General features: G+C 46.6%; 1 protein-coding gene across 1 annotated transcript in view; it reads left to right on the forward strand.

Annotated features, from left to right (window-relative positions):
* Window positions 1-22,500, forward strand: part of lrp3 (low density lipoprotein receptor-related protein 3) — a 75,400-nt gene that overhangs the window by 25,330 nt on the left and 27,570 nt on the right. The window contains exons 4-8 of the mRNA XM_045708709.2: window positions 8,880-9,085; window positions 14,363-14,556; window positions 14,713-14,913; window positions 16,810-17,031; window positions 19,177-19,383. Of these exons, the coding sequence (XP_045564665.2) occupies window positions 8,880-9,085; window positions 14,363-14,556; window positions 14,713-14,913; window positions 16,810-17,031; window positions 19,177-19,383 (1,030 nt within the window). The remainder of the gene's footprint in view (window positions 1-8,879; window positions 9,086-14,362; window positions 14,557-14,712; window positions 14,914-16,809; window positions 17,032-19,176; window positions 19,384-22,500) is intronic.

Below are 22,500 nucleotides of genomic sequence, written 5' to 3' on the forward strand. Positions count from 1 at the left end.
TTGCAAGCCGAAGAACACCATCCCAACCGCGAAGCACGGGGGTGGAGGCATCATGTTGTGGGGGTGCTTTGCTGCAGGAGGGACTGGTGCACTTCACAAAATAGATGGCATCATGAGGAAGGAAAATTCTGTGGATATATTGAAGCAGCATCTGAAGACATCAGTCAGGAAGTTAAAGCTTGGTCGCAAATGGGTCTTCCAAATGGACAATGACCCCAAGCATACTTCCAAAGTTGTGGCAAAATGGCTTAAGGACAACAAAGTCAAGGTATTGGAGTGGCCATCAAAAAGCCCTGACCTCAATCCTATAGAAACATTTTGGGCAGAACTGAAAAAGCTTGTGGAAGCAAGGAGGCCTACAAACCTGACTCAGTTACACCAGCTCTGTCAGCCAGATCTCATCAGTAATACAGCCTGATAGAAGCACACAGCCAGATCTCATCAGTAATACAGTATAGAACCACACAGCCAGATCTCATCAGTAATACAGTCTGATAGAAGCACACAGCCAGATCTCATCAGTAATACAGTCTGATAAAACCACACAGCCAGATCTCATCAGTAATACAGCCTGATAGAAGCACACAGCCAGATCTCATCAGTAATACAGTCTGATAGAAGCACACAGCCAGATCTCATCAGTAATACAGCCTGATAGAAGCACACAGCCAGATCTCATCAGTAATACAGTATAGAACCACACAGCCAGATCTCATCAGTAATACAGTCTGATAGAAGCACACAGCCAGATCTCATCAGTAATACAGCCTGATAGAAGCACACAGCCAGATCTCATCAGTAATACAGTCTGATAAAACCACACAGCCAGATCTCATCAATAATACAGTCTGATAAAACCACACAGCCAGATCTCATCAGTAATACAGTCTGATAAAACCACACAGCCAGATCTCATCAGTAATACAGCCTGATAGAAGCACACAGCCAGATCTCATCAGTAATACAGTATAGAAGCACACAGCCAGATCTCATCAGTAATACAGTCTGATAGAAGCACACCGCCAGATCTCATCAATAATACAGTTTGATAAAACCACACAGCCAGATCTCATCAGTAATACAGTCTGATAGAAGCACACAGCCAGATCTCATCAGTAATACAGTCTGATAAAACCACACAGCCAGATCTCATCAGTAATACAGCCTGATAGAAGCACACAGCCAGATCTCATCAGTAATACAGTCTGATAAAACCACACAGCCAGATCTCATCAGTAATACAGTCTGATAGAAGCACACAGCCAGATCTCATCAGTAATACAGTCTGATAGAAGCACACAGCCAGATATCATCAGTAATACAGTCTGATAAAACCACACAGCCAGATCTCATCAGTAATACAGTTTGATAAAACCACACAGCCAGATCTCATCAGTGATACAGTCTGATAGAAGCACACAGCCAGATCTCATCAGTAATACAGTCTGATAGAAGCACACAGCCAGATCTCATCAGTAATACAGTCTGATAGAAGCACACAGCCAGATCTCATCAGTAATACAGTCTGATAGAAGCACACAGCCAGATCTCATCAGTAATACAGTATAGAACCACACAGCCAGATCTCATCAGTAATACAGTCTGATAGAAGCACACAGCCAGATCTCATCATTAATACAGTCTGATAAAACCACACAGCCAGATCTCATCAGTAATACAGTATAGAACCACACAGCCAGATCTCATCAGTAATACAGTATAGAACCACACAGCCAGATCTCATCAGTAATACAGTCTGATAGAAGCACACAGCCAGATCTCATCAGTAATACAGTCTGATAAAACCACACAGCCAGATCTCATCAGTAATACAGCCTGATAGAAGCACACAGCCAGATCTCATCAGTAATACAGCCTGATAGAACCACACAGCCAGATCTCATCAGTAATACAGTCTGATAGAAGCACACAGCCAGATCTCATCAGTAATACAGTCTGATAGAAGCACACAGCCAGATCTCATCAGTAATACAGCCTGATAGAAGCACACAGCCAGATCTCATCAGTAATACAGTCTGATCGAAGCACACAGCCAGATCTCATCAGTAATACAGTCTGATAGAAGCACACAGCCAGATCTCATCAGTAATACAGTCTGATAGAAGCACACAGCCAGATCTCATCAGTAATACAGTCTGATCCCGACCACACAGCCAGATCTCATCAGTAATACAGCCTGATAGAAGCACACAGCCAGATCTCATCAGTAATACAGTATAGAACCACACAGCCAGATCTCATCAGTAATACAGTCTGATAGAAGCACACAGCCAGATCTCATCAGTAATACAGTATAGAACCACACAGCCAGATCTCATCAGTAATACAGTCTGATAGAAGCACACAGCCAGATCTCATCATTAATACTGTCTGATAAAACCACACAGCCAGATCTCATCAGTAATACAGCCTGATAGAAGCACACAGCCAGATCTCATCAGTAATACAGTATAGAACCACACAGCCAGATCTCATCAGTAATACAGTCTGATAGAAGCACACAGCCAGATCTCATCAGTAATACAGTCTGATAGAAGCACACAGCCAGATCTCATCAGTAATACAGTCTAATAGAAGCACACAGCCAGATATCATCAGTAATACAGTATAGAACCACACAGCCAGATCTAATCAATAATACAGTCTGATAAAACCACACAGCCAGATCTCATCAGTAATACAGTCTGATAGAAGCACACAGACAGATCTCATCAGTAATACAGTCTGATAGAAGCACACAGCCAGAACTCATCAGTAATACAGTCTGATACCGACCACACAGCCAGATCTCATCAGTAATACAGTCTGATAAAACCACACAGCCAGATCTCATCAGTAATACATTCTGATAAAACCACACAGCCAGATCTCATCAGTAATACAGTCTGATAGAAGCACACAGCCAGATCTCATCAGTAATACAGTCTGATAGAAGCACACAGCCAGATATCATCAGTAATACAGTCTGATAAAACCACACAGCCAGATCTCATCAGTAATACAGTTTGATAAAACCACACAGCCAGATCTCATCAGTGATACAGTCTGATAGAAGCACACAGCCAGATCTCATCAGTAATACAGTCTGATAGAAGCACACAGCCAGATCTCATCAGTAATACAGTCTGATAGAAGCACACAGCCAGATCTCATCAGTAATACAGTCTGATAGAAGCACACAGACAGATATCATCAGTAATACAGTCTGATAGAAGCACACAGCCAGATATCATCAGTAATACAGTCTGATAAAACCACACAGCCAGATCTCATCAGTAATACAGTATAGAACCACACAGCCAGATCTCATCAGTAATACAGTCTGATAAAACCACACAGCCAAATCTCATCAGTAATACAGTCTGATAGAAGCACACAGCCAGATCTCATCAGTAATACAGTCTGATAGAAGCACACAGCCAGATATCATCAGTAATACAGTCTGATAGAAGCACACAGCCAGATCTCATCAGTAATACAGTCTGATAGAAGCACACAGCCAGATCTCATCAGTAATACAGTCTGATAGAAGCACACAGCCAGATCTCATCAGTAATACAGTCTGATAGAAGCACACAGCCAGATATCATCAGTAATACAGTCTGATAAAACCACACAGCCAGATCTCATCAGTAATACAGTATAGAACCACACAGCCAGATCTCATCAGTAATACAGTCTGATAAAACCACACAGCCAAATCTCATCAGTAATACAGTCTGATAGAAGCACACAGCCAGATCTCATCAGTAATACAGTCTGATAAAACCACACAGCCAGATCTCATCAGTAATACAGTTTGATAGAACCACACAGCCAGATCTCATCAGTAATACAGTCTGATAGAAGCACACAGCCAGATCTCATCAGTAATACAGTCTGATAGAAGCACACAGCCAGATCTCATCAGTAATACAGTCTGATAAAACCACACAGCCAGATCTCATCAGTAATACAGTCTGATAGAAGCACACAGCCAGATCTCATCAGTAATACAGTATAGAACCACACAGCCAGATCTCATCAGTAATACAGTCTGATAGAAGCACACAGCCAGATCTCATCAGTAATACAGTTTGATAATACCACACAGCCAGATCTCATCAGTAATACAGTCTGATAGAAGCACACAGCCAGATCTCATCAGTAATACAGTCTGATAGAAGCACACAGCCAGATCTCATCAGTAATACAGTCTGATAAAACCACACAGCCAGATCTCATCATTAATACAGTCTGATAAAACCACACAGCCAGATCTCATCAGTAATACAGAATATGTATTACTGTAGTCACATTGGGTAGTAGATGGGTAGTGGATGGGTAGTAGATGGGTAGTAGATGGGTAGTAGATGGGTAGTGGATGGGTAGTCGATGATGGTGTTTAACTGTAGTCACATTGGGTAGTCGATGGGTAGTAGATGGGTAGTAGATGGGTAGTAGATGGGTATTAGATGGGTAGTAGATGGGTATTAGATGGGTAGTAGATGGGTAGTAGATGGGTAGTGGATGGGTAGTCAATGGGTAGTAGATGGGTAGTAGATGGATAGTAGATGGGTAGTGGATGGGTAGTCAATGGGTAGTAGATGGGTAGTGGATGGGTAGTCGATGGGTAGTAGATGGGTAGTAGATGATGGTGTTTATCTGTGGTCACATTGGGTAGTCGATGGGTAGTAGATGGGTAGTGGATGGGTAGTCGATGGGTAGTAGATGGGTAGTAGATGGGTAGTAGATGGGTAGTAGATGGGTAGTAGATGATGGTGTTTAACTGTGGTCACATTGGGTAGTAGATGGATAGTAGATGGGTATTATATGGGTAGTAGATGGTAGTAGATGGGTAGTAGATGGGTAGTAGATGGGTAGTAAATGGGTAGTAGATGATGGTGTTTAACTGTCGTCACATTGGGTAGTAGATGGGTAGTAGATGGGTAGTAGATGGGTAGTGGATGGGTAGTCGATGGGTAGTAGATGGGTAGTAGATGATGGTGTTTAACTGTAGTCACATTGGGTAGTAGATGGGTAGTAGATGGGTAGTGGATGGGTAGTCAATGGGTAGTAGATGGGTAGTAGATGGGTAGTCGATGGGTAGTAGATGGGTAGTAGATGATGGTGTTTAACTGTAGTCACATTGGGTAGTAGATGGGTAGTAGATGGGTAGTGGATGGGTAGTAGATGGGTAGTAGATGGGTAGTAGATGGGTAGTAGATGGGTAGTCGATGGGTAGTAGATGGATAGTAGATGGGTAGTAGAAGGGTAGGAGATGGTAGTAGATGATGGTGTTTAACTGTGGTCACATTGGGTAGTAGATGGGTAGTATATCATCCTGAGCCTATTCCCTAGGGGCCCTGGTCATCCTGAGCCTATTCCCTAGGGGCCCTGGTCATCCTGAGCCTATTCCCTAGGGGCCCTGGTCATCCTGAGCCTATTCCCCAGGGCCCCTGGTCATCCTGAGCCTATTCCCTAGGGGCCCTGGTCATCCTGAGCCTATTCCCTAGGGGCCCCTGGTCATCCTGAGCCTATTCCCCAGGGCCCCTGGTCATCCTGAGCCTATTGCCTAGGGGCCCTGGTCATCCTGAGCCTATTCCCTAGGGGCCCTGGTCATCCTGAGCCTATTCCCCAGGGCCCCTGGTCATCCTGAGCCTATTTCCCAGGGGCCCTGGTCATCCTGAGCCTATTCCCCAGGGGCCCCTGGTCATCCTGAGCCTATTCCCCAGGGCCCCTGGTCATCCTGAGCCTATTCCCCAGGGGCCCTGGTCATCCTGAGCCTATTCCCTAGGGCCCCTGGTCATCCTGAGCCTATTCCCCAGGGGCCCTGGTCATCCTGAGCCTATTCCCTAGGGGCCCTGGTCATCCTGAGCCTATTCCCTAGGGGCCCTGGTCATCCTGAGCCTATTCCCCAGGGGCCCTGGTCATCCTGAGCCTATTCCCTAGGGCCCCTGGTCATCCTGAGCCTATTCCCTAGGGCCCCTGGTCATCCTGAGCCTATTCCCCAGGGCCCCTGGTCATCCTAAGCCTATTCCCCAGGGCCCCTGGTCATCCTGAGCCTATTCCCCAGGGCCCCTGGTCATCCTGAGCCTATTCCCCAGGGCCCCTGGTCATCCTGAGCCTATTCCCCAGGGGCCCTGGTCATCCTGAGCCTATTCCCTAGGGTCCCTGGTCATCCTGAGCCTATTCCCCAGGGGCCCTGGTCATCCTGAGCCTATTCCCCAGGGCCCCTGGTCATCCTGAGCCTATTCCCCAGGGCCCCTGGTCATCCTGAGCCTATTCCCCAGGGCCCCTGGTCATCCTGAGCCTATTCCCTAGGGGCCCTGGTCATCCTGAGCCTATTCCCCAGGGCCCCTGGTCATCCTGAGCCTATTCCCCAGGGCCCCTGGTCATCCTGAGCCTATTCCCCAGGGGCCCTGGTCATCCTGAGCCTATTCTCCAGGGCCCCTGGTCATCCTGAGCCTATTCCCTAGGGGCCCCTGGTCATCCTGAGCCTATTCCCCAGGGCCCCTGGTCATCCTGAGCCTATTTCCCAGGGCCCCTGGTCATCCTGAGCCTATTCCCTAGGGGCCCCTGGTCATCAGAAGTGTGTCTAATAGGGAATAGGGAGCCATTTGGGGTGTGGCCTGTATGAGCCGGTCATCTCGTCCAATAGGAGAGGAGATATTGATCTGTTGGAATCCTGCAACGCTTCTGCTTCTCTCTACCACTTAGTAATGATCTCAGCATATTGCTGGGTCATGCACACACACACACACACACACACACACACACACACACACACACACACACACACACACACACACACACACACACACATACACACACACACACACACACACACACACACACACACATACACACACACACATACACATGCGCACACACACACACACATACACACACGCACACACACATACACACACACATGCGCACACACACACAATCACACACACACACACACACAAGCGCACACACACAATCGCACACACACACACACATACACAAGCACACACACATACACACACACACACACACACAAGCGCACACACACACACACACGCACTCACATACACATACACATGCACGCACGCACACACGCACACACACACACACACACACACATACACACACATACACACACACACACACACACACAAGCTCACACACACACGCACACATACACACATACACACACATACACACACAAGCGCACACACACACACACACACACAAGCGCACACACACACAAACACGCACACACACACACACACACACGCACATACACACACACACATACACACACAAGCGCACACACACTCACATACACACGCACGCACACACACAAGCACACACACACACACACAAGCGCACACACACACTCACATACACACACGCACACACACAAGCACACACACACACACACACACACACACACACATCCATCCATTCATTAATGAAAGCGCTCGCTGGAGTCGCTGAGCCATCAGGGATGATGATGTAATGCTTTTGTCAGTGCTTCCTGTTCCTCCTCCGGCAGGTACTCTTCTTGCTGACTCCTTAAACACGTCCCATCTTTCCCTCGCTGCTCCGATCAGATCATCTAGCGCTTCCTGTTCCTCCTGCGGCAGGTACACTTCCTGCTGACTCCTTAAACACGTCCCATCTTTCCCTCGCTGCTCCGATCAGATCATCTAGCGCTTCCTGTTCCTCCTGCGGCAGGTACACTTCCTGCTGACTCCTTAAACACGTCCCATCTTTCCCTCGCTGCTCCGATCAGATCATCTAGCGCTTCCTGTTCCTCCTGCGGCAGGTACACTTCCTGCTGACTCCTTAAACACGTCCCATCTTTCCCTCGCTGCTCCGATCAGATCATCTAGCGCTTCCTGTTCCTCCTGCGGCAGGTACACTTCCTGCTGACTCCTTAAACACGCCCCATATTTCCCTCGCCGCTCCGATCAGATCATCTAGCGCTTCCTGATCCTCCTGCGGCAGGTACACTTCCTGCTGACTCCTGAAACCCTCTTATCTTTCCCTCGCTGCTCCGATCAGATCATCTAGCGCTTCCTGTTCCTCCTGCGGCAGGTACACTTCCTGCTGACTCCTTAAACACGCCCCATCTTTCCCTCGCTGCTCCGATCAGATCATCTAGCGCTTCCTGTTCCTCCTGCGGCAGGTACACTTCCTGCTGACTCCTTAAACACGTCCCATCTTTCCCTCGCTGCTCCGATCAGATCATCTAGCGCTTCCTGTTCCTCCTGCGGCAGGTACACTTCCTGCTGACTCCTGAAACACGCCCCATCTTTCCCTCGCTGCTCCGATCAGATCATCTAGCGCTTCCTGTTCCTCCTGCGGCAGATACACTTCCTGCTGACTCCTTAAACACGCCCCATATTTCCCTCGCCGCTCCGATCAGATCATCTAGCGCTTCCTGTTCCTCCTGCGGCAGGTACACTTCCTGCTGACTCCTGAAACACGCCCCATCTTTCCCTCGCTGCTCCGATCAGATCATCTAGCGCTTCCTGATCCTCCTGCGGCAGGTACACTTCCTGCTGACTCCTGAAACACGCCCCGTCTTTCCCTCGCCGCTCCGTTCAGATCATCTAGCGCTTCCTGTTCCTCCTGCGGCAGGTACACTTCCTGCTGACTCCTGAAACACGCCCCATCTTTCCCTCGCTGCTCCGATCAGATCATCTAGCGCTTCCTGTTCCTCCTGCGGCAGGTACACTTCCTGCTGACTCTATGGGGGGTGTGGTTGAAGTATCAACGTAAACACTATCATGACCGTGTTTCCCCTAAACCCCTTTTTTGTCTAACCCATGTCCCTCGTCTGTCTCCCTGTATCCTCTCTCCCCCTCCCCCTCCCCTCCCAGCTTCCCTAACTTTGACCTGGAGGAGTCAGGTCAGTGTGAGGGGGACTGGCTGCTCCTCGGCCCCACCTGGAGAGAGGAGTACCGGGTGTGTGGTTCTCTCCTGCCACCTCCCTTCATCTCCTCCAGGGGACGGGTCTGGCTCTACTTCCACTCACAGGCCAACAGCTCAGGACTGGCTCAGGGGTTCAGACTGTCTTACATCAGAGGTGAGAGACACTTCCTGGATAAATACCAAGTTAGGGGGGGGGGGGGGAGAGGGAGGGAAGGGAGAGGAGGAGGTGGAGAGGGAGAGGAGGAGGTGGAGGGAAGGGAAGGGAGAGGAGGAGGTGGAGAGGGAGGGAGGGAGAGGAGGAGAGGGAGGAAGAGCAGAGAGAAGGGGAGGAGGAGAGGGAGGGAGGGAGGGAGGGAGGGAGGGAGGGAGGGAGGGAGGGAGGGGGGGGGAGGAGAGGGAAGGAGAGGAGGATAGGGAGATTAGGAGAAGGAGGGAGAGGGAAGGAGAGGAGGGAGGGAGGGAGGGAGGGAGGGAGGGAGGGAGGGAGGGAGGGAGGGAGGGAGGGAGGGAGGGAGGGAGGGGAGGAGAGGGAAGGAGGGAGAGAAGGAGGGATGAGGGAGAGGAGGAGGTGGAGAGGGAGAGGAGGAGAGGGAGGGAAGGGAGTGGAGGAGGTGGAGAGGGAGGGAGAGGAGGAGAGGGAGGAAGAGCAGAGAGAAGGGGAGGAGGAGAGGGAGGGAGGGGAGGGAAAGGAGCAGGAGGAGAGGGAAGGCGGGAGAGGGAGAGGAGGAGAAGGAGGGAGAGGAGGCGAGGGAAGGAAAGGAGGAGAGTAGAAGAGGGAGAGGAGGAGAAGGAGGGAGAGGAGGAGAGGGAAGGAGAGGAGGAGAGGGAGATTAGGAGAAGGAGGGAGAGGGAGGGAGAGGGAAGTAGAGGAGGAGAGAGGAGGGAGGGAGGGAGGGGGGAGGGAGGGAGGGAGAAGAGGGAGAGGAGGAGAGGGAAGGAGGGATGAGGGAGAGGAGGAGAAGGAGGGAGGGGAGGAGGGGGAGATTAGGAGAAGGAGGGAGAGGAGGAGAGGGAAGGAGGGAGAGAAGGAGAGATGAGGTAGAGGAGGAGAGGGAAGGAGAGGAGGAGAGGGAGGGAGGGAGGGAGGGAGATGAGGAGAGGGAGAGGAGAAGAGAGAAGGAGAGGAGGAGGGAGGTGAAGGAGGAACAGGAGGAGGCTGATGAAGGTAGGCCAGACAATGGAATGCACTGTGTTGGTTGTACAGAGAGCAGACTGGGTGTTCACCTTCTCTATCTAACCACCATCTGGTAACAGCTGTGAGAGAAAAACACAGACCGTTTGCTTTTTACAATCAATACTGTGTGGGATGAAAGGAGAGGAGAGGTGCACTAAGCAAGGCTTGTCCTGTTTTACCCCAGGACGACGTGTTATAAATCAATACGCAGGTATTGAGGATGTTAGTAAAACTGTCTGCCATTGAGCTGTATTGACAGAAGACATTGTTGAGAGTCGCCCTGTCCCCAAAAACACCACTGATTATTTTGGGTGGTTTGTTGTTGGGAGGTTTGTTGTTGGGAGGTTTGTTGTTGGGTGGTTTGTTGTTGGGAGGTTTGTTGTTGGGTGGTTTGTTGTTGGGTGGTTTGTTGTTGGGAGGTTTGTTGTTGAGTAGTTTGTTGTTGGGTGGTTTGTTGTTGGGTGGTTTGTTGTTAGGAGGTTTGTTGTTGGGAGGTTTGTTGTTGGGAGGTTTGTTGGGTGGTTTGTTGTTGAGTAGTTTGTTGTTGGGTGGTTTGTTGTTGAGTAGTTTGTTGTTGGGTGGTTTGTTGTTGGGTGGTTTGTTGTTGTTAGGAGGTTTGTTGTTAGGAGGTTTGTTGTTGGGTGGTTTGTTGTTGGGAGGTTTGTTGTTGAGTAGTTTGTTGTTGGGAGGTTTGTTGTTGGGTGGTCTGTTGTTGAGTAGTTTGTTGTTGGGTGGTTTGTTGTTGGGTGGTTTGTTGTTGGGAGGTTTGTTGTTGGGTGGTTTGTTGTTGAGTAGTTTGTTGTTGGGTGGTTTGTTGTTGGGAGGTTTGTTGTTGGGTGGTTTGTTGTTGGGAGGTTTGTTGTTGGGTGGTCTGTTGTTGGGAGGTTTGTTGTTGAGTAGTTTGTTGTTGGGTAGTCTGTTGTTAGGAGGTTTGTTGTTGGGTGGTTTGTTCTTGGGTGGTTTGTTGTTGGGTGGTTTGTTGTTGGGTAGTTTGTTGTTGGGAGGTTTGTTGTTGGGAGGTTTGTTGTTGGGTGGTTTGTTGTTGGGTGGTTTGTTGTTGGGTAGTTTGTTGTTGGGTGGTTTGTTGTTGAGTAGTTTGTTGTTGGATGGTTTGTTGTTGGGAGGTTTGTTGTTGGGTGGTTTGTTGTTGGGTGGTTTGTTGTTGGGTGGTTTGTTGTTGTTGGGAGGTTTGTTGTTGGGTGGTTTGTTGTTGTTGGGAGGTTTGTTGTTGGGTAGTCTGTTGTTAGGAGGTTTGTTGCTGTGTAGTTTGTTGTTGGGAGGTTTGTTGTTGGGTGGTTTGTTGTTGTTGGGAGGTTTGTTGTTGAGTAGTTTGTTGTTGGGTGGTTTGTTGTTGAGTAGTTTGTTGTTGGGAGGTTTGTTGTTAGGAGGTTTGTTGTTGGGAGGTTTGTTGTTAGGAGGTTTGTTGTTGGGTAGTTTGTTGTTGGGTGGTTTGTTGTTGGGTGGTTTGTTGTTGGGAGGTTTGTTGTTGGGAGGTTTGTTGTTGGGAGGTTTGTTGTTGGGTGGTTTGTTGTTAGGAGGTTTGTTGTTGGGTAGTTTGTTGTTGGGAGGTTTGTTGTTAGGAGGTTTGTTGTTGGGTGGTTTGTTGTTAGGAGGTTTGTTGTTGGGTGGTTTGTTGTTGCGAGGTTTGTTGTTAGGAGGTTTGTTGTTGGGTGGTTTGTTGTTGGGTGGTTTGTTGTTGGATGGTTTGTAGTTGAATAGTTTGTTGTTAGGAGGTTTGTTGTTGGGTGGTTTGTTGTTAGGAGGTTTGTTGTTGGGTGGTTTGTTGTTGGGAGGTTTGTTGTTGGGAGGTTTGTTGTTAGGAGGTTTGTTGTTGGGTGGTTTGTTGTTGGGTGGTTTGTTGTTAGGAGGTTTGTTGTTAGGAGGTTTGTTGTTGGGTGGTTTGTTGTTGGGTGGTTTGTTGTTAGGAGGTTTGTTGTTGGGTGGTTTGTTGTTGGGTGGTTTGTTGTTGGGAGGTTTGTTGTTGGGTGGTTTGTTGTTGGGTGGTTTGTTGTTAGGAGGTTTGTTGTTAGGTGGTTTGTTGTTAGGAGGTTTGTTGTTGGGTGGTTTGTTGTTGGGTGGTTTGTTGTTGGGAGATTTGTTGTTGGGTGGTTTGTTGTTGAGTAGTTTGTTGTTGGATGGTTTGTTGTTGGGAGGTTTGTTGTTGGGTGGTTTGTTGTTGGGTGGTTTGTTGTTGGGTGGTTTGTTGTTGTTGGGAGGTTTGTTGTTGGGTGGTTTGTTGTTGTTGGGAGGTTTGTTGTTGGGTAGTCTGTTGTTAGGAGGTTTGTTGCTGTGTAGTTTGTTGTTGGGAGGTTTGTTGTTGGGTGGTTTGTTGTTGTTGGGAGGTTTGTTGTTGAGTAGTTTGTTGTTGGGTGGTTTGTTGTTGAGTAGTTTGTTGTTGGGAGGTTTGTTGTTAGGAGGTTTGTTGTTGGGAGGTTTGTTGTTAGGAGGTTTGTTGTTGGGTAGTTTGTTGTTGGGTGGTTTGTTGTTGGGTGGTTTGTTGTTGGGAGGTTTGTTGTTGGGAGGTTTGTTGTTGGGAGGTTTGTTGTTGGGTGGTTTGTTGTTAGGAGGTTTGTTGTTGGGTAGTTTGTTGTTGGGAGGTTTGTTGTTAGGAGGTTTGTTGTTGGGTGGTTTGTTGTTAGGAGGTTTGTTGTTGGGTGGTTTGTTGTTGCGAGGTTTGTTGTTAGGAGGTTTGTTGTTGGGTGGTTTGTTGTTGGGTGGTTTGTTGTTGGATGGTTTGTAGTTGAATAGTTTGTTGTTAGGAGGTTTGTTGTTGGGTGGTTTGTTGTTAGGAGGTTTGTTGTTGGGTGGTTTGTTGTTGGGAGGTTTGTTGTTGGGAGGTTTGTTGTTAGGAGGTTTGTTGTTGGGTGGTTTGTTGTTGGGTGGTTTGTTGTTAGGAGGTTTGTTGTTAGGAGGTTTGTTGTTGGGTGGTTTGTTGTTGGGTGGTTTGTTGTTAGGAGGTTTGTTGTTGGGTGGTTTGTTGTTGGGTGGTTTGTTGTTGGGAGGTTTGTTGTTGGGTGGTTTGTTGTTGGGTGGTTTGTTGTTAGGAGGTTTGTTGTTAGGTGGTTTGTTGTTAGGAGGTTTGTTGTTGGGTGGTTTGTTGTTGGGTGGTTTGTTGTTGGGAGATTTGTTGTTGGGTGGTTTGTTGTTGGGTGGTTTGTTGTTAGGAGATTTGTTGTTGGGTGGTTTGTTGTTAGGAGGTTTGTTGTTGGGTGGTTTGTTGTTGGGAGGTTTGTTGCTGGGTAGTTTGTTGTTAGGAGGTTTGTTGTTGGATGGTTTGTTGTTGGATGGTTTGTTGTTAGGAGGTTTGTTGTTGGGTGGTTTGTTGTTAGGAGGTTTGTTGTTGGGAGGTTTGTTGTTGGGAGGTTTGTTGTTAGGAGGTTTGTTGTTGGGTGGTTTGTTGTTAGGAGGTTTGTTGTTGGGTGGTTTGTTGTTAGGAGGTTTGTTGTTGGGAGGTTTGTTGTTGGGTGGTTTGTTGTTGGGAGGTTTGTTGTTAGGAGGTTTGTTGTTGGATGGTTTGTTGTTAGGAGGTTTGTTGTTGGGTGGTTTGTTGTTGGGTGGTTTGTTGTTTCCTTTCTCCCTCTCCTACTGTCTGCATGTTGTGGTGTCGTCTCTTATTCCCTCCTTGTATTTGGCTGGCTAGTTATGGCAGTGTTGTTGATGTGTCTATAATAATGTGCCTGTAATAATCTGTATGTGATAATGTCTGTAATAATGTGCCTGTAATAATGTGTATGTGATAATGCGTCCACGATAAGCGTGTAACACTGTGTCTGTGATAATGTGTCTGTGATCATGTTTCTGTGATCATGTTTCTGTGACCATGTGGCCGTAATAATCTGTTCTGTGATAATGTGTCTGTGGTAATGTTTCTGTGATAATGTTTCTGTGATAATGTTTCTGTGATAATGTGTCTGTGGTAATGGGTTTGCAACGATGCGTCTGCAATAATGTGTCTGTGATAATGTGTAGGTAATAATGCTTTTATTGAAATATGTTTGTAATAATGTTTCTCCAGTAATGTGTCTGGATTAATGCGTCTGCAATAATGCTTCTGTCGTTATGCCTGTTCCTCCAGGTCGTCTGGGCCAGTCCAGCTGTCAGAACGATGACTTCCTGTCTGTAGTTTGTTGACGTGTCTGTGTCTGTCGTTATGCCGGTTCCTCCAGGTCGCCTGGGCCAGTCCAGCTGTCAGAACGATGACTTCCTGTCTGTAGTTTGTTGACGTGTCTGTGTCTGTCGTTATGCCGGTTCCTCCAGGTCGCCTGGGCCAGTCCAGCTGTCAGAGCGACGAGTTCCTGTGCGGCAACGGTAAATGTCTTCCTCGGACGTGGCGCTGTAACGGCCTGGATGAGTGCGGTGACGCCACTGACGAACGGGGCTGTGCCCCCCCTCCCACCCCTCCCCGTGCCTCCCTCTGCCCCGCCGGGACCGCCCCCTGTACCCAGGCCCAGGTAGGTAACCGAGAGGTTAGGGAAGCGGGCCAGCAACCAGAGGGGAGTAGAACCTCTGATAGGAACAATATTCTACCGACCCATCGCTTCCTACGTTCCCTGCCAGATACAATAATAACGAACAAATAAAGTTGTGTTCTGCTTCTTCTTCTCCAGTCCACTCGCTGCCTGCCCCACTCGCTGCGCTGCAACGGTGCCCAGGACTGCCCAGACGGCTCGGACGAAGCAGGGTGCCCCGACACGGCCTGCGGGAAACGCCTGGGGAATTTCTACGGAACGTTCGCTTCACCGGACTTCTTCCGTCCCAACCGCAGCGCCGTCGGGGAACTGAGATGCTCCTGGCTACTGGACACTCAGGTAGAGAGGAGTTCAACACCTTCAACGTTTTAATACAATCCATTAGCTGATGGGTACTAGGGTAGATTATTCAACCTTTAATCTAGACCGACTGCCTAACACCGTTTCCAAACCCCCTCGGACGACGGCAGGGCCAAATTGTCTATCCGCCCTACGGGACTCCCGATCACGGCCCGGGTTGTGATACAGCCTGGATTCGAACCAGGGTGTCTGTAGTGACGCCTCTAGCACTGAGATGCCTTAGAGCGCTGCGCCACAGATGAATCTGTTCATCGTAGTTTGTATTTTTCTAAATAAGTTAATAAATAATAGTTTTCCTGGCAAAATATATTAAATTAAATTAAATGCTGACTGATCTATAGCAGAGATGAAGAACATGCTGACTGATCTATAGCAGAGATGGACACATGCTGACTGATCTATAGCAGAGATGAACACATGCTGACTGATCTATAGCAGAGATGGACACATGCTGACTGATCTATAGCAGAGATGATCACATGCTGACTGATCTATAGCTGACTGATCTATAGCAGAGATGGACACATGCTGACTGATCTATAGCAGAGATGAACACTTTCTGACTGATCTATAGCAGAGATGGACACATGCTGACTGATCTATAGCAGAGATGAACACATGCTGACTGATCTATAGCAGAGATGAACACATGCTGACTGATCTATAGCAGAGATGGACACATGCTGACTGATCTATAGCAGAGATGATCACATGCTGACTGATCTATAGCAGAGATGGACACATGCTGACTGATCTATAGCAGAGATGGACACATGCTGACTGATCTATAGCAGAGATGGACACATGCTGACTGATCTATAGCAGAGATGGACACATGCTGACTGATCTATAGCAGAGATGGACACATGCTGACTGATCTATAGCTGACTGATCTATAGCAGAGATGAACACATGCTGACTGATCTATAGCAGAGATGGACACATGCTGACTGATCTATAGCTGACTGATCTATAGCAGAGATGGACACATGCTGACTGATCTATAGCAGAGATGGACACATGCTGACTGATCTATAGCAGAGATGGACACATGCTGACTGATCTATAGCTGACTGATCTATAGCAGAGATGAACACATGCTGACTGATCTATAGCAGAGATGGACACATGCTGACTGATCTATAGCTGACTGATCTATAGCAGAGATGGACACATGCTGACTGATCTATAGCAGAGATGGACACATGCTGACTGATCTATAGCTGACTGATCTATAGCAGAGATGGACACATGCTGACTGATCTATAGCAGAGATGGACACATGCTGACTGATCTATAGCAGAGATGGACACATGCTGACTGATCTATAGCAGAGAGGAACAACATGCTGACTGATCTATAGCAGAGATGGACACATGCTGACTGATCTATAGCTGACTGATCTATAGCAGAGATGAAGAACATGCTGACTGATCTATAGCAGAGATGGACACATGCTGACTGATCTATAGCAGAGATGAACACATGCTGACTGATCTATAGCTGACTGATCTATAGCAGAGAGGAACACATGCTGACTGATCTATAGCAGAGATGGACACATGCTGACTGATCTATAGCAGAGATGAACACATGCTGACTGATCTATAGCTGACTGATCTATAGCAGAGAGGAACACATGCTGACTGATCTATAGCAGAGATGGACACATGCTGACTGATCTATAGCAGAGAGGAACAACATGCTGACTGATCTATAGCAGATGGGAAAAGCTAAATCAAAACAGAAGCTTGTTTAGTTAAATGGAAAATCACTGAAATTAGGTATTTTGGATTTTCAATTTTTTTTCTTCTTCTCAATACGGATGGACCTCGGTCAACTACTTGATGAATCTTAAGTCGTCCCTCCTCCTAGGACCCTAAGCCCATCGTGTTGCAGCTGGACCTGGGGTTAGGGCCAGGGGACTCCCTCCATGTCTATGACGGGCTGGTCCAGAGAGCGGAGCGCCTCCTGCGGGCCCTGTCTCATCACAACAACAGGAGACCGGCCCTGTTAGAATCCAGTAGAGGACAGATGAGTCTACAGTACCTGGCCCAACCACTCAGCCCTGGGCACGGATTCAACGCTACATACCAGGTAGGCTAACCCTGACCTTAACCCTGACCCTGACCCTGACCCTAACCCTGACCCTAACCCTAACCCTGACCCTGACCCTGACCTTGACCCTAACCCTAACCCTGACCCTAACCCTAACCCTGACCTTGACCCTGACCCTAACCCTGACCTTAACCCTGACCCTAACCCTAACGCTGACCCTGAACTTAACCCTGACCCTAACCCTGACCCTAACCCTAACGCTGACCCTGACCTTGACCCTGACCCTAACCCTGACCCTGACCCTAACCCTAACGCTGACCCTGACCTTGACCCTGACCCTAACCCTGACCCTGACCCTAACGCTGACCCTGACCTTGACCCTAACCCTAACCCTGACCCTGACCTTGACCCTGACCCTAACGCTGACCCTGACCTTTACCCTAACCCTAACCCTGACCTTAACCCTGACCCTGACCCTGACCTTGACCCTGACCTTAACCCTGACCCTAACCCTGACCTTGACCCTAACCCTGACCTTAACCCTGACCCTAACCCTAACCCTGACCTTTACCCTAACCCTAACCCTGACCTTAACCCTGACCTTAACCCTGACCCTAACCCTGACCCTAACCCTGACCCTGACCCTAACCCTGACCCTAACCCTGACCCTAACACCAGACAGCCTGGCCATGGATTCAACGCTACCAGGTAGATTAGATTTGGGTCAGTGGGATTGTGCTCTGTTTGGCCATGGATTCAACGCTAGCTATGGTTTGTTTTGTTTTCATGTGTTTTGTGTTTAGAATTATCATTGGTATGGCCCAGAGTTTATCCTGACCAGGCAGAAGACTAGTACCCAGAGTTTATCCTGACCAGGCAGAAGACTAGTACCCAGAGTTTATCCTGACCAGGCAGAAGACTAGTACCCAGAGTTTATCCTGACCAGGCAGAAGACTAGTACCCAGAGTTTATCCTGACCAGGCAGAAGACTAGTACCCAGAGTTTATCCTGACCAGACAGAAGACTAGTACCCAGAGTTTATCCTGACCAGGCAGAAGACTAGTACCCAGAGTTTATCCTGACCATGCAGAAGACTAGTACCCAGAGTTTATCCAGACCAGACAGAAGACTAGTACCCAGAGTTTATCCTGACTAGGCAGAAGACTAGTACCCAGAGTTTATCCTGACCAGGCAGAAGACTAGTACCCAGAGTTTATCCTGACCAGGCAGAAGACTAGTACCCAGAGTTTATCCTGACCAGGCAGAAGACTAGTACCCAGAGTTTATCCTGACCAGGCAGAAGACTAGTACCCAGAGTTTATCCTGACCAGACAGAAGACTAGTACCCAGAGTTTATCCTGACCAGGCAGAAGACTAGTACCCAGAGTTTATCCTGACCAGGCAGAAGACTAGTACCCAGAGTTTATCCAGACCAGACAGAAGACTAGTACCCAGAGTTTATCCAGACCAGACAGAAGACTAGTACCCAGAGTTTATCCAGACCAGACAGAAGACTAGTACCCAGAGTTTATCCTGACCAGGCAGAAGACTAGTTCCCAGAGTTTATCCTGACCAGACAGAAGACTAGTACCCAGAGTTTATCCTGACCAGGCAGAAGACTAGTACCCAGAGTTTATCCTGACCAGGCAGAAGACTAGTACCCAGAGTTTATCCTGACCAGGCAGAAGACTAGTACCCAGAGTTTATCCTGACCAGGCAGAAGACTAGTACCCAGAGTTTATCCTGACCAGACAGAAGACTAGTACCCAGAGTTTATCCTGACCAGGCAGAAGACTAGTACCCAGAGTTTATCCTGACCAGACAGAAGGCTAGTACCCAGAGTTTATCCTGACCAGGCGGAAGGCTAGTACCCAGAGTTTATCCTGACCAGACAGAAGACTAGTACCCAGAGTTTATCCAGACCAGACGGAAGACTAGTACCCAGAGTTTATCCTGACCAGACGGAAGACTAGTACCCAGAGTTTATCCTGACCAGACAGAAGACTAGTACCCAGAGTTTATCCAGACCAGACGGAAGACTAGTACCCAGAGTTTATCCTGACCAGACAGAAGACTAGTACCCAGAGTTTATCCTGACCAGGCAGAAGACTAGTACCCAGAGTTTATCCAGACCAGATGATCAAGCGACGACTTCATGAGGACAATTCCTATCCTATCCTCTAGGTGAAAGGTTACTGTTTCCCTCGCGAACACCCGTGTGGAGGGGACCAGGGTTGTTACTCTGAGCGCCAGCGATGTGACGGGTACTGGCACTGCCCTACGGGGCGCGACGAGGAGGAGTGCCCAGTTTGCCAGGAGGGGGAGTACCCCTGTGAGGGGGGCAGTGGAGCCTGCTACCCTGCCTCTGAAAGATGTAACAACCAGAAGAAGGTATCAATCAATCAATCAATCAATCAATACTTTATTGTCCTATTGTGCAATTCTGATCAAAATTGTTGTGCTAAATTCCTGGATCTAGGAGAGAGACCCTTGAATTTAAAAATATTCTAGTTACGGTCTATTTTCTGGGGTATGTTTCTAATGATCCTTGTGTCGAAACAGGCAAGCTTTTAAAATACATCTAAATCAAATGATTATTTAATAACAACATTTATTTTTATTATTATTTAACCTCTTACATCTAGACGTTCCGCTAGCGGAACACCTGCTCCAATATCCAATGATAGGCGTGGCGCGAATTACAAATTCCTCAAAAATACAAAAACTTCAATTTTTCAAACATATGACTATTTCACAGCATTTTAAAGACAAGACTCTCCTTTATCTAACCACACTGTCCGATTTCAAAAAGGCTTTACAGCGAAAGCAAAACATTAGATTATGTCAGCAGAGTACCAAGCCAGAAATAATCAGACACCCATTTTTCAAGCTAGCATATAATGTCACAAAAACCCAGAAGACAGCTAAATGCAGCACTAACCTTTGATGATCTTCATCAGATGACACACCTAGGACATTATGTTATACAATACATACATGTTTTGTTCAATCAAGTTCATATTTATATCAAAAACCAGCTTTTTACATTAGCATGTGACGTTCAGAACTAGCATACCCCCCGCAAACTTCCGGAGGAATTTGCTAACAATTTACTAAATTACTCACGATAAACGTTCACAAAAAGCATAACAATTATTTTACGAATTATAGATACAGAACTCCTCTATGCACTCGATATGTCTGATTTTAAAATAGCTTTTTGGTGAAAGCACATTTTGCAATATTCTAAGTACATAGCCCAGGCATCACGGGCTCGCTATTTAGACATCCGGCAAGTTTAGCACTCACCATAATCATATTTACTATTATAAAAGTTTGATTACCTTTTGTTGTCTTCGTCAGAATGCACACCCAGGACTGCTACTTCAATAACAAATGTTGGTTTGGTCCCAAATAATCCATAGACACTATCCGAATGGTAAAGAAGGGTCGTGCGCATGGCGCAATTCGTGACAAAAAAAATCTAAATATTCCATTACCGTACTTCGAAGCATGTCAACCGCTGTTTAAAATCCATTTTTATGCCATTTTTCTCGTAAAAAAGCGATAATATTCCGACCGGGAATGTCCATTTAGCTAAACAGAGGAATGAAAACAAACCTTTCGGTCGACGCGGGCACGAGCCTGAGTCTCACAGTACTGTAACCAGCCACTACCCAAACACGCTACTTTGTTTCAGCCAGAGCCTGCAAAGCAACGATTCTGCTTTTTGCCGCCTTCTGAGACCCTATGGCAGCCGTAGGAAGTGTCACGGGACAGCTAAGATCCTCACTCTTCAATAAACAGAGACAAGAAGAACGACACCTTGTCAGACAGGCCACTTCCTGAATGAAACCTTCTCAGATTTTGGCCTGCCATATGAGTTCTGTTATACTCACAGACACCATTCAAACAGTTTTAGAAACTTTAGGGTGTTTTCTATCCAAAGCCAATAATTATATGCATATTCTAGTTACTGGGCAGGAGTAGTAAACAGATTCAATCGGGTACGTTTTTTATCCAGCCGTGAAAATACTGCCCCCTAGCCATAACAGGTTAATAACAGTGAAATGCCTACTGGCGGCCCTTTTGTCACGGGCGTCGTAACGATTGGACCGAAGCGCAGCGCGGTAAAGTGGCTCATCTTCTTAATTTATTAGAAATAACACTTAAACAAAAGAAACAAACGGTGAAAACAGTCCCATAAGGTGCACAGACAGACTATACAGGAAATAACCACCCACAAAAAACGCAAGTGAAAACAAACCGCAACTAAATATGGCCTCCAATTAGAGACAACGACAAGCAGCGTCCTCTAAATTGGAGGTCCTACCAAAAACACAACATAGAAATAGAAAACTAGATTTAAACATAGAAATAGAAAACATAGAACCTAAACCAAAAAAAAACACACAAAACAAAACACCTCCTGCAAACGCCATGACCAAACTACAATGACAAATTACCCCTTTTACTGGTCAGGACGTGACAACTTTACTCAATAAAGATCAAGATTAAAATAAATGTAAATTTAATAGTGTCATAAGGTATTAATAAAAGAGCGCGGTGAATTAAAAATAATCTATTTAGTTGCTTAATTCTTCCAAATTACGTTATTGTGTTATTCTTTGATGTAGGCCTTCTGCCAAATTCTTAGATTTTGTTTGTTTGTTGGGGCTACAGTGGTTTTCAGAAAGTATTCACACTCATAGACTTTTTCCACATTTTGTTGTGTTACCGCCTGAATTTAAAATTGATTACATTTAGATTTTGTCTTACTAGTCTACCCACAATACCCCATAATGTCAAAGTGGAATTATGTTTTCTCTAAATGTTTACAAAATTAATTTAAAAAAATTAAAAGTTGAAATGTCTTGAGTCAATAAGCCACTGAGGGATTTCACCATGAGACCAATGGTGACTTTAAAACAGTTACAGAGTTTAATGGCTGTGATAGGAGAAAACTGAGGATGGATCAACAATATTGTAGTTACTCCACAATACTAACCTAAATGACGTAGTGAAAAGAAGGAAGCCTCTACAGAATAAAAAATATTCCAAAACATGCATCCTGTTCAATATAATATAATATACACACTGAGGAAGATAACATGCTGATCAATATAATATAATATACACACTGAGGAAGACAACATGCTGATCAATATAATATAATATAATATACACACTGAGGAAGATAACATGCTGATCAATATAATATAATATACACACTGAGGAAGACAACATGCTGATCAATATAATATAATATACACACTGAGGAAGATAACATGCTGATCAATATAATATAATATACACACTGAGGAAGACAACATGCTGATCAATATAATATAATATAATATACACACTGAGGAAGATAACATGCTGATCAATATAATATAATATGCACACTGAGGAAGATAACATGCTGATCAATATAATATAATATACACACTGAGGAAGATAACATGCTGATCAATATAATATAATATACACACTGAGGAAGACAAC

This window comes from Salmo salar, chromosome 26 (genome assembly GCF_965601325.2).
Source record: "Salmo salar chromosome 26, fSalSal1, whole genome shotgun sequence".
NCBI classification, from domain to species: Eukaryota; Metazoa; Chordata; class Actinopteri; order Salmoniformes; family Salmonidae; genus Salmo; species Salmo salar.